At 41.8% G+C, this 12,791-nt stretch overlaps 1 protein-coding gene across 3 annotated transcripts in view; it reads left to right on the top strand.

Annotated features, from left to right (window-relative positions):
• The window catches only part of RNF121 (ring finger protein 121), an 82,039-nt gene that overhangs the window by 48,388 nt on the left and 20,860 nt on the right, over nt 1-12,791 (top strand). For all 3 annotated transcript variants that reach the window (XM_070383797.1, XM_070383799.1, XM_070383798.1), the window contains 2 exons: nt 8,978-9,132; nt 12,611-12,718. In XM_070383797.1, coding sequence (XP_070239898.1) covers nt 8,978-9,132; nt 12,611-12,718 — 263 coding nt within the window. The remainder of the gene's footprint in view (nt 1-8,977; nt 9,133-12,610; nt 12,719-12,791) is intronic.

Below are 12,791 nucleotides of genomic sequence, written 5' to 3'. Positions count from 1 at the left end.
GTGAAAAGTCAAAGTGAAGTCGCTTAGTCATATCCGACCCTCAGCGACCCCATGACTGCAGCCTACCAGGCTCCTCCATCCGTGGGATTTTCCAGGCAAGAGTACTGGAATGGGGTGCCATTGCCTTATAAATATAAATAAGTAATATAAAAATATATATATATAAATATATATATATAATTTTACTTTTGAACATGTATTGACATTCTGCCATGGAAAGTGGTGATTATCTTATACCACTACGTCTATACCCATCACATACACACTTTTGCTCCTTCCAGTTTTTAGTAAATAAGTTTTCTCTATTTACATTATTGTGACATGTAAATGTTATTCACAGCTGAACCATGTGGTGTGTTCAGTCACATTTCTTTCCTTGCTTAGGATTCTTTTAGAATGTTTCTTACTGATTTATAAGGTGTATGTTAGGAATAAGCATTTTGACATATGTGTTGCAATCTGTTTCCCCAGATTGCTTTGATTTTATTTTTAGGATTGGTACTTTATAGATTAGATTTTTGAACCGTCCTGTGGACTGAGGATTCTATTCCTTGCTGTTCTATTTGGATATCCCATCTTGTTATTCCTTGTTTTCCATCCTGGGGCATCTAAAGTTCTTCTCCCTGCCTAAACAGATTTTAGGTACTTGCTATAGCTATGGGTTTACAGTTCAAACTGTGGTGATTAATAATGGTTAAAACTGATACAACATTATAGAGCAACTATACTCCAAAAAAAATTAATTAAAAAATTCTTTTGCTACTTAGATCTATGTGAAAAGTAAATTTTATTGTTATTTCAAAAACAAACCCAAAATGCACATATTAAACATATTAAAATGTCTGTGGAGTAAGGAATGGGAATAAACAAGAATCAAAACAACTCTTTTGAGAATGTTGTGTAAAGGAGAAGCTCTCGGATTGTTGTTGAGTAGTAGAAACATGAGCTGTTAGAGGTTAGCTATCAGAGCTTCACAGAAAATGCTTCTCAGGGCATGCCAAGAAATGATGGAATTAATTGATAAGGCTCTGTTTCTCTCCAACTGAATGAAATTTTCTATTCTTTACTAGTGCTGGTTGGTGGCCCAACCTTCCATCAGGCACCCATGACCATTAAGTAGAAAAACACTAGCTCTGTTCTTCTAGACCAGGTTTCTCAGTAGGGAGCATATTAACATTTTGGCCAGATGATTCTTTATTTTTTTCGGGGGCTATGAGGTGCATCATAGGGTGTTGAGCACCAGCCCTGATTTCTACCTAGAATCTCCTCCCTCTGATTGTAACAACCGAAACTATCTCCAGACATTGTCAAGTGTCCCCTGGGGAGAAAATTCATCCATAATAAGAAACACTGTCCTAGACTCTGGAACCTAGAGCAGCACGGATGTTGCCAGCCATGAGGTTGATTATGAGCGAGTATGCCAATCTACTGGTTTCACTGTCAAGATTATCAGACTTCTTTCTGTAATACAGGAGTTCAAAGAAAAGAAATTTTAGATTAAAAGAAGAGTCTAAATTAACTGCTCTTGGGAACAAGCAATCCTACTGTTTTCTGTATTTAAATTTCAGGTACTATTCTTTTCAGTACCAGCAACAACTATAATAATACCTTACACTGCTTTATAGTTTTGAATTTGTTGATTAAAAACAAAATACTTTTCTCATCTGCCATTGCTTTGGAACCTCACAACAAATAGGTTTTATAAGATAGGATAGGGGTTTGTCTCCATTTTTCAGATTAGGAAACTGAAGTGCAAAATCCAGATGTGATTTGCCAGGAGCACATGACCATCATATTGGAGTGCTGGATGTAAAATCTGGTTCTTGGTTAAGTGCTCTTTCCATAGAGTACTCAACATTTTTTGAGGTTTCCAAAAGTTTCAGGAGATTGTTGACAGTTCTGCCATAGTCATTTCTGTTTTTCACCCCCTCCTCGCCCCGGGTTTTCCTTTAATGACTTTTGCCCATGTCCTTTTCTTGAATTTCAGTATTTTCACAACCATCCTCACTTTGGTCTATGTTATTTTGCCTCCTCAGGGTTCCCCCTAACTTGGTGACCAGTGCTGGGAGGCAGGACTCGGGAGACAGAAGATCTGGGTTGGAAGCCTAGCTCAGGACTTGATGTTTGGTTTCTCTATAATTCAGTTTTCATCATCTGTTCAGAGTCTAATCTTACTTGCTCCTTAGCTCCCTCAGGGATGTTAGGGGAAGGACTAAGCCTATGCCTGGAAAAGTATCTATCCTATTTTTAAAGATCTCCAAGGAGAAGCTTTCATCATCCCTGTCTGTTACCAAATATACTATCTTTTCAGACTCCTGTCTCCTGAACTGCTATTCCCTCCTGGAATGGATGAGTGGCAAAATCTCCTACCTGGAAATCTTTAAAGTACTATAGATTTTTCTCAGACCGAGACAATAAGAGGGTCACTAGAATGTGGCTAGAGAATGCTGACTAAGATGGTAAAGGGCTGTAATCCACTTTCTGTGAGAAAAACTTTTCTCCCCAGAATATAATTAAAAACTCCTAAGTGTGATCAGCCTTCTCTGAGCCTTGCCTACCTCTGTAGGCTCATTTCTCACACTTCCCTCAGGTACCTGTGTACTCTCTCAAGGATACCTTGTTCCTGCGTCATGATGCCTTTCTCCATCTGCACCTGTTGGACCACCCAGGACAGAGATGAAAATTCCTCCACGTTGGGTGGGGCACTTCTGCTCTGCTTTTTTGGCCACCAGGACCTGTGTATAGCACTTATACTGCATTATCGGAGAAGGCAATGGCACCCCACTCCAGTACTCTTGCCTGGAAAATCCCATGGACGGAGGAGCCTGGTAGGCTGCAGTCCATGGGGTCGCTAAGAGTCAGACACGACTGAGTGACTTCACTTTCACTTTTCACTTTCATGCATTGGAGAAGGAAATGGCAGCCCACTCTAGTGTTCTTGCCTGGAGAATCCCAGGGACAGGGGAGCCTGGTGGGCTGCCGTCTCTAGGGTCGCACAGAGTCGGACACAACTAAAGCAACTTAGCAGCAGCAGCATACTGTATTATGGTTGTTTATCCTAAGTAGACTTCTCCTTGAGAAGCTTTTGTTTATCAACTCTGAATTCCCCAGTCCTTAGCCTGGTGTCCAGTAAATGCCCAGCAAGTGTTTGTTAAATGACTGCTTGAGTGACTTTCACCTGAAGAGGAGAAGACTTGAGGGGAAAAGACATAATTTGGGGTATTAGGAAAGTAGGCATAAGCAATAGGGAGTAAATATACTCTGCACTTCTCTGAGGGACAAGAATTTGACTCAGAGGCAGAAGGTAGACAAAGGCAGGTTTTTTCAGGTCAGCAATAGGAAAGAACTATCTAGCACATCTTTTATCACTGGACTATCTGCTTCTTATGATACAGTTGACCATTTTCCAGGGGTGTGGTAGGAGGTAATTGCCAACCCAGTTTTTTCTCTTTGTAATATTCTAGCAATACTTGGGGTCTTACCAGGTCACAGAAACCATGCAGACTATATCTGCTTGCTGGGCTTCTGAATGATCTTCAGATAATAGCCACGCCTTCCTTTAGTTTTGTCCAGGCCTGTTATCCCAGTGTCTTCAGCTGTTTGTTATGTGATTTGGTTTCCAGACCCTTTGTAATCCTGGCTACTCTGTTATGGTCATGTTTATTCATCAGTGTTCTTTGTGTATTGTGGACCTAAAACCAGATCTCAGGGCTGAAGGATTCTTTGACAGAGCAGAGAAAGGTAGAGCTACTTGCTCCTTCATTCAGAGTTTACTCTTAGTTAAGTAGCATAGTGTTGCCTTGGCTTTCGGATAATGACCCTGTTGGCATATATTCCCTGGCAATTTGTAGTCAGGTGAAACCCCTAGATCTCTTTCATGTGAGCAGCTCCTTCCCCATCCTATACTTGGGTAGTTGGTGAAGTTTCAGCCTGAGGTTTTGGTTCTTCATTTCAGCTTACCAGATCACAGAATGGTAGATCTAGAAGAACTGTAGGAATGAGGTTCATTCATTTTGGATCTTGTTTCTATTTTCCATGTTCACTGCCTTGCTCCTCTCTCCTTTCTCCCAAGCTTTGTCTTGCTCACAGTTTGATAAGCAGATCCTTTGTATTTTCATCTGAATCATTCATGACAGTATTGATCAGAGCTTTGGAGCATATCCCAGACCTTCTTCCGGTTGACCTCTGTCCATTTATCAGCAATTTTTTTTCAAGCTGATTCAAGCTGTGAGTCTCTTACTTTGTTGTGCTACCTGGACTTGTAGTTTTCATTTCATCCTTGGTATTCCTCTGCAGTCAAGCATAGTAGGTGATCTCTGTCCCCACAACACAGGCAAATAAGAAGTGATGGGAATCCTGAAAGTCAGACGTGCCTCTGGCAAGGGAGCTAGTGTCCAGAGAAGGATGTAATCTGGCAGCTCTTTTTTGTTTTCATGAATTACAGTTTCTGAGATGAAAGAAATCTAAACAAAGTCCATTTGAATAAGGGCTAGCTAACTTTTCCTGTAGCATCTAACATTATCATGTCAACTGTGTAGTCTTGTGGAGAAGCTGAGATTGTTCCTCGGTAAATGTTTGCTGAAAGAATCAGTAAGTCAGTTTCAGGCTGGTCTTCACTTCAGCTTCATATTTGCAGATTCAGGAAAGAGGATGAATGGCTTTCACACATACATGTGCACTTGCATACACACACACACACACACACACGCACGCACGCACAAACACCATAATGAAACCTCCTTCAGAACCAGCTTCGCTTGTGGCTTCCCTTGTGACTCAGCTGGTAAAGAATCCGCCTGCAATATGGGAGACCTGGGTTCGATCCCTGGGCTGGGAAGATCTCCTGGTGAAGGGAAAGGCTACCCACTCCAGTATTCTGGCCTGGAGAATTCCATGGACTGTATAGTCCATGGGGTAGCAAAGAGTCGGACACGACTGAGCGACTTTCACTCTCACTTTTCAGAACCAGCCAGAGCACTGCCGTTTCTGGCCAGTCTCCCCTTGACAGCTTCTGCCAGCACTGTTGCACCTCTCCTCTGAACTCCCATGTCAGTGCTTGACGCTTTGCATGACTGCCCAGTTCCTGCATTTATGTCTCATTACCCCAGATTCTGGAGGACAAGTTAGGGCCACAGCTTCCCCTTCTTTTGTGCCTTTCAGGGCATCAGGTATAAGCATTTGGTTAAACAAACTGTTGAACCAGAGTATTGCCACCAGATGGCACCAGAGTCCCTGCCATTAGTCTTGAGAATTTTGAGTAACTTTCAGCCATTTATTGCCAAGCTAGCCATTAAAAATGCCTTCAACTTAATTTATTAAGCAGAATGCCAGTAGATACTACAGTAGACACAAATAAATTAACCAGGCAGAATTGTAACTTACCATTTTCCCCATGGTAAACTGTTGTGTTCACCCAGCCCCTTTGCCTGCCCCTTGTCGGGCACTGGGCTCTCACCCCAGCAGCTGCTTTCAAGTCCCTGAACAGAATCTGGCTTTCAAACTTCCCTAGCAGAGAGTGTCTTGATACCTCACCACTTTTAATATGTTGATTGTTTTAGTTACCTCATTGCAATCTTTGCTCCCTTATATATTTGACTTTATGAATTTTTGATCATGTGAAGCCATTGTAAGAGTTCTCATTTATTTAAGCAACTGTGCTTACTATGCAGCTGTGCTTATGGTTTTATACACATTGTTGCCATTGAAATATTTTTGTTTTTAGTCACTCAGTCATGTCTGACTCTGTAACTTCTTGGATTCTGCAACTTCCAGACTCCTCTACCTATGGGATTTTCCAGGCAAGAATACTGGAGTGGGTTGCTATTTCCTTCTCTAGGGGATCTTCCCAACCCAGGAATTGAACCCATGTCTTCTGCATTGCAGGCTGATTCTTTACCATTGAGCCACCTGGAAAGCTGACATTGAAATAAAAGAGCTATCATATTGAATCCTTACATTATATTTATTACATTACTTGTATTGAATGCTTGCCTTGTTGGGTACTGTTCTGAAAGTTTTCCATGCATTAACACATAATCTGTATAGCCTAATGGAGTAGATACTCTTAACCTCGTTTATACTTTAAAAAACTGAGGCTATCAGAGCTGAGTGACTTGCCTAGGTAACAGTAAGTAGCTATATTGGGATTCATATCTAGATATCTTTAATTCTTAAGTCGCTAGTCATTTCATTGTATTATATCATTCTACTGTGTCCACTTGATCTTTAATGATTTTTTCTTCTTTAGAAAGGGTCTAAAGTTTTATTGAGTCATTAAATAAGGATTTGATCTATGTTATTCGCCTGCTGCTAGACTGTTAGCTCCTTGAGGACAGGAACTAGAAGTCATGTTTATTTCTCTTCCCATTAAATGCGCAGTAAATACTTGATGGATGAGTGAGAGTGCACACTGCCTTTACTCTCCCAGGGAGTCTGCGATACAAGGCTCAGCTAAGGTCTAACAGAACCTTAGTGTGCTAGAACTTAAAGGGCTTTGAAAATCAAGTCAAACCCTCCTTGGGGTGACGTAATGATTTGGAGGCAGATCAGAACTAGAATCCAGGTTTGCTGGGCCTCTACCAGGACATATGTTTCGAAGAACCTAAAGTGAAAGTCGCTCAGTCGTGTCTGACTCTTTGCGACCCTATGGACTGTGGCCTGCCAGGCTCCTCTGATCATGGAATTCTCCAGGCAAGAATGCTGGAGTGGGTTGCCATTTCCTTCTCCAGGGTATCTTCTTGACCCAGGAATCAAACGCAGGTCTCCTGCATTGCAGGCAGATTCTTTACCAACTGAGCTATGAGGGAAGCCCAGACTTACTCCTAACTATGTCTTTCTTCCACTGCAAATAAAATCCAATTCCTAACCCAAAATATGCATAGCTACAGCTCATGTGGGGATAATTATCTGACTTGCTTTCTACCCACCCCTTCCCCACCAGAACATGCTATTGGTGATGGGGAGTGGGAAAGAGGCTGTGAGGGCAGGCTGGTTGTTGTTATGTAAAAAGCCAAGTTTTTGGAAAAGCTGGAAGTAGACAAGAATTCCTGTTCTTTCTTAGAGAAAACATATGTGACTGGACCGTGTGATTGAATTCTTCTCAAGTCTCTGGGCCTACTGCTTTATAAACACCCCCATGAGCCTGTCAGAGTAAATGATGTGAAGGCTGAAGACCATGCAGCCCTTCTTTGCACACCCACCTTCATCTACCCACTTCTAGTGTCATGATTCTGGTTGCCTTATCCCCTAGTTTAAATATTTTAGAATGCTTCATTCAGGGAGTCAGCTGCAGGTTCCTGTACAGTGGAACTGGTCCTGAGGCTGCATTGTTCACTGAGCAGTGGGCAGACAGCACTAGAGGCTCTAAGGCAAAGTGGCTGATCACCATTTTCTCCCTCTCTGTCTTTTAAAATATACAAATAACACTAAAAAACTAAAGCTTTTTCTTGCCACAGAGCAGTCTATAAAAATAGAGTAGTAACTACAACTAAAAAGATGCTTTAAGCTGCACTATCCAATCTGATGTAGCAGTGGAACTCCTGAAATGTGACTGGTCTGTTTTGAGATATATTGTAAATATAAAACATCGGATTTTAAAACCTTATTACAAAAAAAAAAAAGAGTAAAATGTTTCATGGGTAGTTTATATTAAGTATGTGTCAAAAGGGTAATATTTTAGATGTATTGGGTTAAATAAAATATATTATTAAAATTAAGATCATCTGTGTCTCTTTACTTTTTTAAAGCATAGCTATTGTAAAACTTAAAATTACACATATGACTCATGTTATATTTGGACTAGGCAGCACTAGTCTAGAAATCCTCAAGAGTAAATATTTTCTCAAAAGTTTTCTCTTCTGTGAAACTTTAGGATGCTAGCTGCTATTGTCCTCTCTATACCCACCCCCCCTTTTAAAAAAATATATTCTTTCATTTCATTTAATACCAGGAAGAAAGCCTCTGAGTGCCAATTATCTTTTTTATACCTGCTGCTCACCTGAGAAGAGTGCCATCTAGTGACAGTTGGGTGGTTGGGGAAGGAGTTAGAAGACTTGGGGAAGCAGAAGACTGGTGTTGGTCCCAGCTTCTGACTTAGAATTGTTGTATACATTTGGAACACCTTAGCTAACAAGTCTGAGGTGGAAGGAGGGAAAGTAAAATAGATACTCTTATAACAGAATTGTGCCTCTCTCTTAAGGTTCTAGTCTAGCTTTCCCCTCAGTTATCTAAATTCATTGAGGATCTATCATGGGCCAGAGTATGGCCTTGTCACTGCTCTCAAGGAGCTTACAGTAAGGTAGAGAATGAATTCAAACCTAGCCTCATACTCTAGATAAGCACTGTAATGATGGTAGAAAGGAAAATGCTTTTGGAGCATTGGGAAATCGTGACTTATTCTGCCTAGCAAGGAGACTGAAGGCTTCATGTGTCTCTCATATGGTACTCTCAGGCTGAAAGGCAGGTGGGAAGGATGTTTTAGTCTCAGAGCGGGACACCTTGACTGCAGTCATGGGGAGTGGTAGAAGATGGTCCTGAAACAGTCGTTTGGAGCTCCATTGTAGGAGATATGACTGCCTAAGGATGTCAGATCTTATCTATAGAAAGGGGGACCTCAGAGGGTTCTAAGCAGTGGAGTGACATTTTCACGACTGTGTATGCTCCTGGGAAGGATAAATTGAAACAGAGACATTGAATTCAGGGAGACTTAATGAGGTCATGGTCAGCCAGGTAAGAGACAGCAAGGGCTCAAATGGAAAGGAAAGAGTAGATACAATGAAAAGTTGGGTGGGGGAAAAGGTTGGTGTCAAGCATGGTCCCAGGGTTTCTAACTTGGGTCACTAGGAGGTGCTTTTATCCAAAACTGGAAGTGCAGAGAAAGGATCAGGCTAAAATGGAACACAAAAGACATGCTCTGGATTTGTGGATGGATCTGCAGAGGAAGCTGGCTAGAGCTGAAGTGCTTATGTTTGTGTTTCAGATGGTGACCCTCTTTCAGATGTGGGTTGTTCCCCTCTATTTCACAGTGAAGCTGCACTGGTGGAGGTTCCTAGTGATCTGGATCTTGTTCTCTGCTGTCACAGCCTTTGTCACCTTCCGAGCCACCCGAAAACCACTAGTCCAGACAACCCCAAGGTGAGAATTTAGCTAGTGGGTAGTGGGAAGGAGCCAAGTTTCCTGAAACTAATGGGTTAGGATGCATGGGAGGTGGGTGGGCTTAAACTGGGAAAAAAAAAATTGCAGTTTTTATCTGCCAAGATTACTTGGCACACAGCCCCACCAAAACAAGCTGATTGGGAGATCTCCTGCCCCATTCACAGAATAAAACCCCCCAAATATTTCCCTATAGCTTACCTTATGGTTTACATCAAGGTCTGTTTATATTAAAAGCTAACAATATAAGTAAGCAAATCCTGGTCCTTATGGTCTCATTTTAAGTGTTGTTTTCTTTTGTGAACTCTTCTCTGATCTCTAAGTAGATTTTCTGTCACGTTCTCTTCCTAGTGCCCTGTAGCTTTCCTTCATAGAACTTACCACAGTTTATGACTAAATATTATTTTAAGTGTCTGTCTCCCCCACTAACTAACTGAGATCAGGAGCCACATCCATGTTGTTTGTCACTGTATATCCAGGCTCTGCCAAAGGGCCTGGCACATAGTAGCCTATTCTGAATTTTTGTTGAATGAATGAATCTTAGCAAATTTAAACTGGAGAATTATAACAAACAATACTTCCTTCTTTGGTCACAAAGCAGCCCCTTCCTGTATAATTCTTTGTATTTCCAAATGCATTTCTCATCTGATCCTCCCAACCAGCTTGTGAGGTCATTTATATCTATGCTTGACAGAAAAAAAAGAGAGAGAGATTTTCTCATTCATTCATTCAACAAGCACCTGCTCTGTGTCAGGCCCTGTGCTGAGTGCTGGGGATACAGAGCTGAATAAGACATGGTCCCTGCCCTCAAGGAGTACTCGTTTTAATGGAGGAGATGGACAAGAAAGCAGCTGTTTCAGTGCAGTTGGTAAGTGCTTTGAGACACGTGTGCAGGTCTAGGAGAGCCTAACAGAAGAACTGGCCAGTCTCAGAGTTGTGACTACCTGATCCAGAGACCTCCAACTTGAAACTTACTCTTTTTCCCATGCTTCTTATGTTCTACTTTACTGCCAGCCTTTTCTTGGCCTTCTATTATTCTACATGTTTGTTTTATTCTACAAAATAAAGTTTACTTACAAGGTGAAGTCAGTGATCCAGAACCGCCTCTCTGGCTATGGTAGTTTGTTGTTATGGAGAAGGAAATGGCAACCCATTCCAGTACTCATGCCTGGAAAATCCCATGGACAGAGGAGCCTGGTAGGCTACAGTCCATGGGGTGGCTAAGAGTCAGCATGACTGAGCGACCTCACTTTGACTTTTCACTTTCATGCATTGGAGAAGGAAATGGCAACCCACTCCAGTGTTCTTGTCTGGAGAGTCCCAGGGATGGAGGAGCCTGGTGGGCTGCCGTCTATGGAGTCCCACAGAGTCAGACACGACTGAAGCGACTCAACAGCAGCAGCAGTTTGTTGTTACTGTTGCTTAGTTGCTAAGTTGTGTCTGACTCTTTTGTGAGCCCATGGACTTCAGCCCGCCAGGCTCCTCTGTCCATGGGATTTCCCAATCAAAAATACTGGAGTGGGTTTCAGTTTCCTTCTCCTAGGAATCTTTCCTACACAGGAAAGACAAACCTGCATCTCCTGCTTGGCAGGAAGGTTCTTTACCACTGGGCCACCTGGAAAGTCTCCTATAGTAAAAGCCATTATAAAATATATAGGCTCTGGAGCCAGATGGATGTGGATTGGAAACCCCCAACCCTGCCATTTGTTAATTATATGACCCATATGACTGCATGTTTCTCAGCCTTGAATTCTTTATCCCTAAAAATGCAATAATAATTGCTACCTCATATAGGGTAATATGAAGAAAGTATAATAAAGCATGTTAAGTATCATCAGGTAATTTAAATATATTAGCTAAATCACTGAAAATATGTTTTTAACATGAGAGGTTTTCAGTGATTAACAACTAGCATTCAGTAATGCTTTACAGTTTCAAAGCACATTCATAAACATCCACATTTATTTTTGCAGCATTTATTGACCATATATTTTATACACTAGGAAATGGGCTATATACAATCCAGTGAGAAAGGTAGTAAGGGGTTCCTGTTTTAGGACTTAATAAACTTGTCTCAAGTTAATATGACTTACCTGGGGTTACTTAATCCACGTTCCTCCTAAAATGCCATATCCTTTCCGCTGTGTCTCACTCCCAGCTGATCATTGCAGACTCTGGATGGTGGAGCTTCTGTGGTCTTTGAAGGTGGACACTGCAAGGTGTTTGGGTCCCTTTGCTAACCTGAGAAGTCATTATACCCTTGCTTAGCCACAGCAGGGAGGCCCAAGCAGGGACCTTGAGCATCTTCCCTCAAGCCCATTAGAGTGACAGTAACCTTGTTGGCTCTCAATAGCTAGACGGATTTGCTGAGTTGCTCTTTAGCTCTCCTTGCCAGTAGAACAGTGGCCCATGATATAAGGGACCTACGTCCACAGCATTTAAAAGGCTCTGGTACATTCTGGGAACAGTCTTTCCTCTCCGAACCTACTTGCAGTCAACCAACCAGATTCCATACTTCTTTTCATTGGATCCTAGGGAGCATGGCTCCTCTTTCAGGAGAATCTCATACCCCCATCAAACCCCCACTCCCCAACCCACACCACTGACACACACACACATCCAAATAAAGGTATTCTTTGAGTGCCTCCTTCCTTATCCCTTCTCTTCCAAGGGGGAAAAAAATTCAGAAGCAAACTCATTAGACATCATTCATTTTGTTATTGTTCTCTGGGTTAGAACAAAGCAGTATTCAGATTAACCATGCCCAGTTACAAAAGCCTGTAGCTAGTTCTACCTCTTATTCATTTTTCCTTGAATCCTCTTTCCTGGCAAGAATACCTGTTTCCTTCTGAGCATAGCTATAGTTACTGATTTTCACTTCCTTATCCAGCTAACCTAAATTTGACATGACATAGTTGTCTGAGGTTAGGCAGGCGTTCTTTGTTTGATGTTGAAACCTCCTTTTAAAAAAAAAAACAAACACTGAAGGATAATTGCTTTACAGAATTTTGTTTTCTGTCAAACATCAACAGGAATCAGCCATAGGCATACATTTATGCCCTCTCTCTTGAACCTCCCTCCCATCTCCCTCCCCACCCCACTCCTCTAGGTTGATACAGAGCCCCTGTTTGGGTTTTCTGAGACATACATCAAATTCCTGTTGGCTATCTATTTTACATATGTTGAAACCTCCTTTTAATGCTCCCTTTTCTTCCCTTGGTTTGAGACCAGGAAAATATAAATACCAAAATACAAATACTAAATACCTCCCGGGTATGTGGAGGTGTTTTGCAATTGAGGGAGTGATCAGCCATGTATAGTAACTGAAGTTGCTCAATATAAGTCCTAGGCAAAGAGCCTGATGTCCCCATTGATGTGAGAGAAAGGAATTCTGGTCATGCAGAGGCTCTTAGGCCAGTGTTTCTGGGTCAGCATTACTAATTTTTTCTCCTTTCTCCAGGTTGGTTTATAAGTGGTTCCTGCTGATCTATAAAATCAGCTATGCCACTGGCATCGTTGGCTACATGGCTGTCATGTTTACCCTCTTTGGTCTTAACTTATTATTCAAGTGAGTACCCTTTGCTTTTGTTTTTGCTGGTGTTTGGGGAGAAGGGACTGGTGAGATGTGCCTTTGTTCCTGG

Source organism: Bos mutus, chromosome 15 (assembly GCF_027580195.1).
Source record: "Bos mutus isolate GX-2022 chromosome 15, NWIPB_WYAK_1.1, whole genome shotgun sequence".
Classification (NCBI taxonomy): domain Eukaryota; kingdom Metazoa; phylum Chordata; class Mammalia; order Artiodactyla; family Bovidae; genus Bos; species Bos mutus.
Note: the sequence above shows the minus strand (reverse complement) of the source record. Positions and strands in the feature narration are given on the sequence as shown.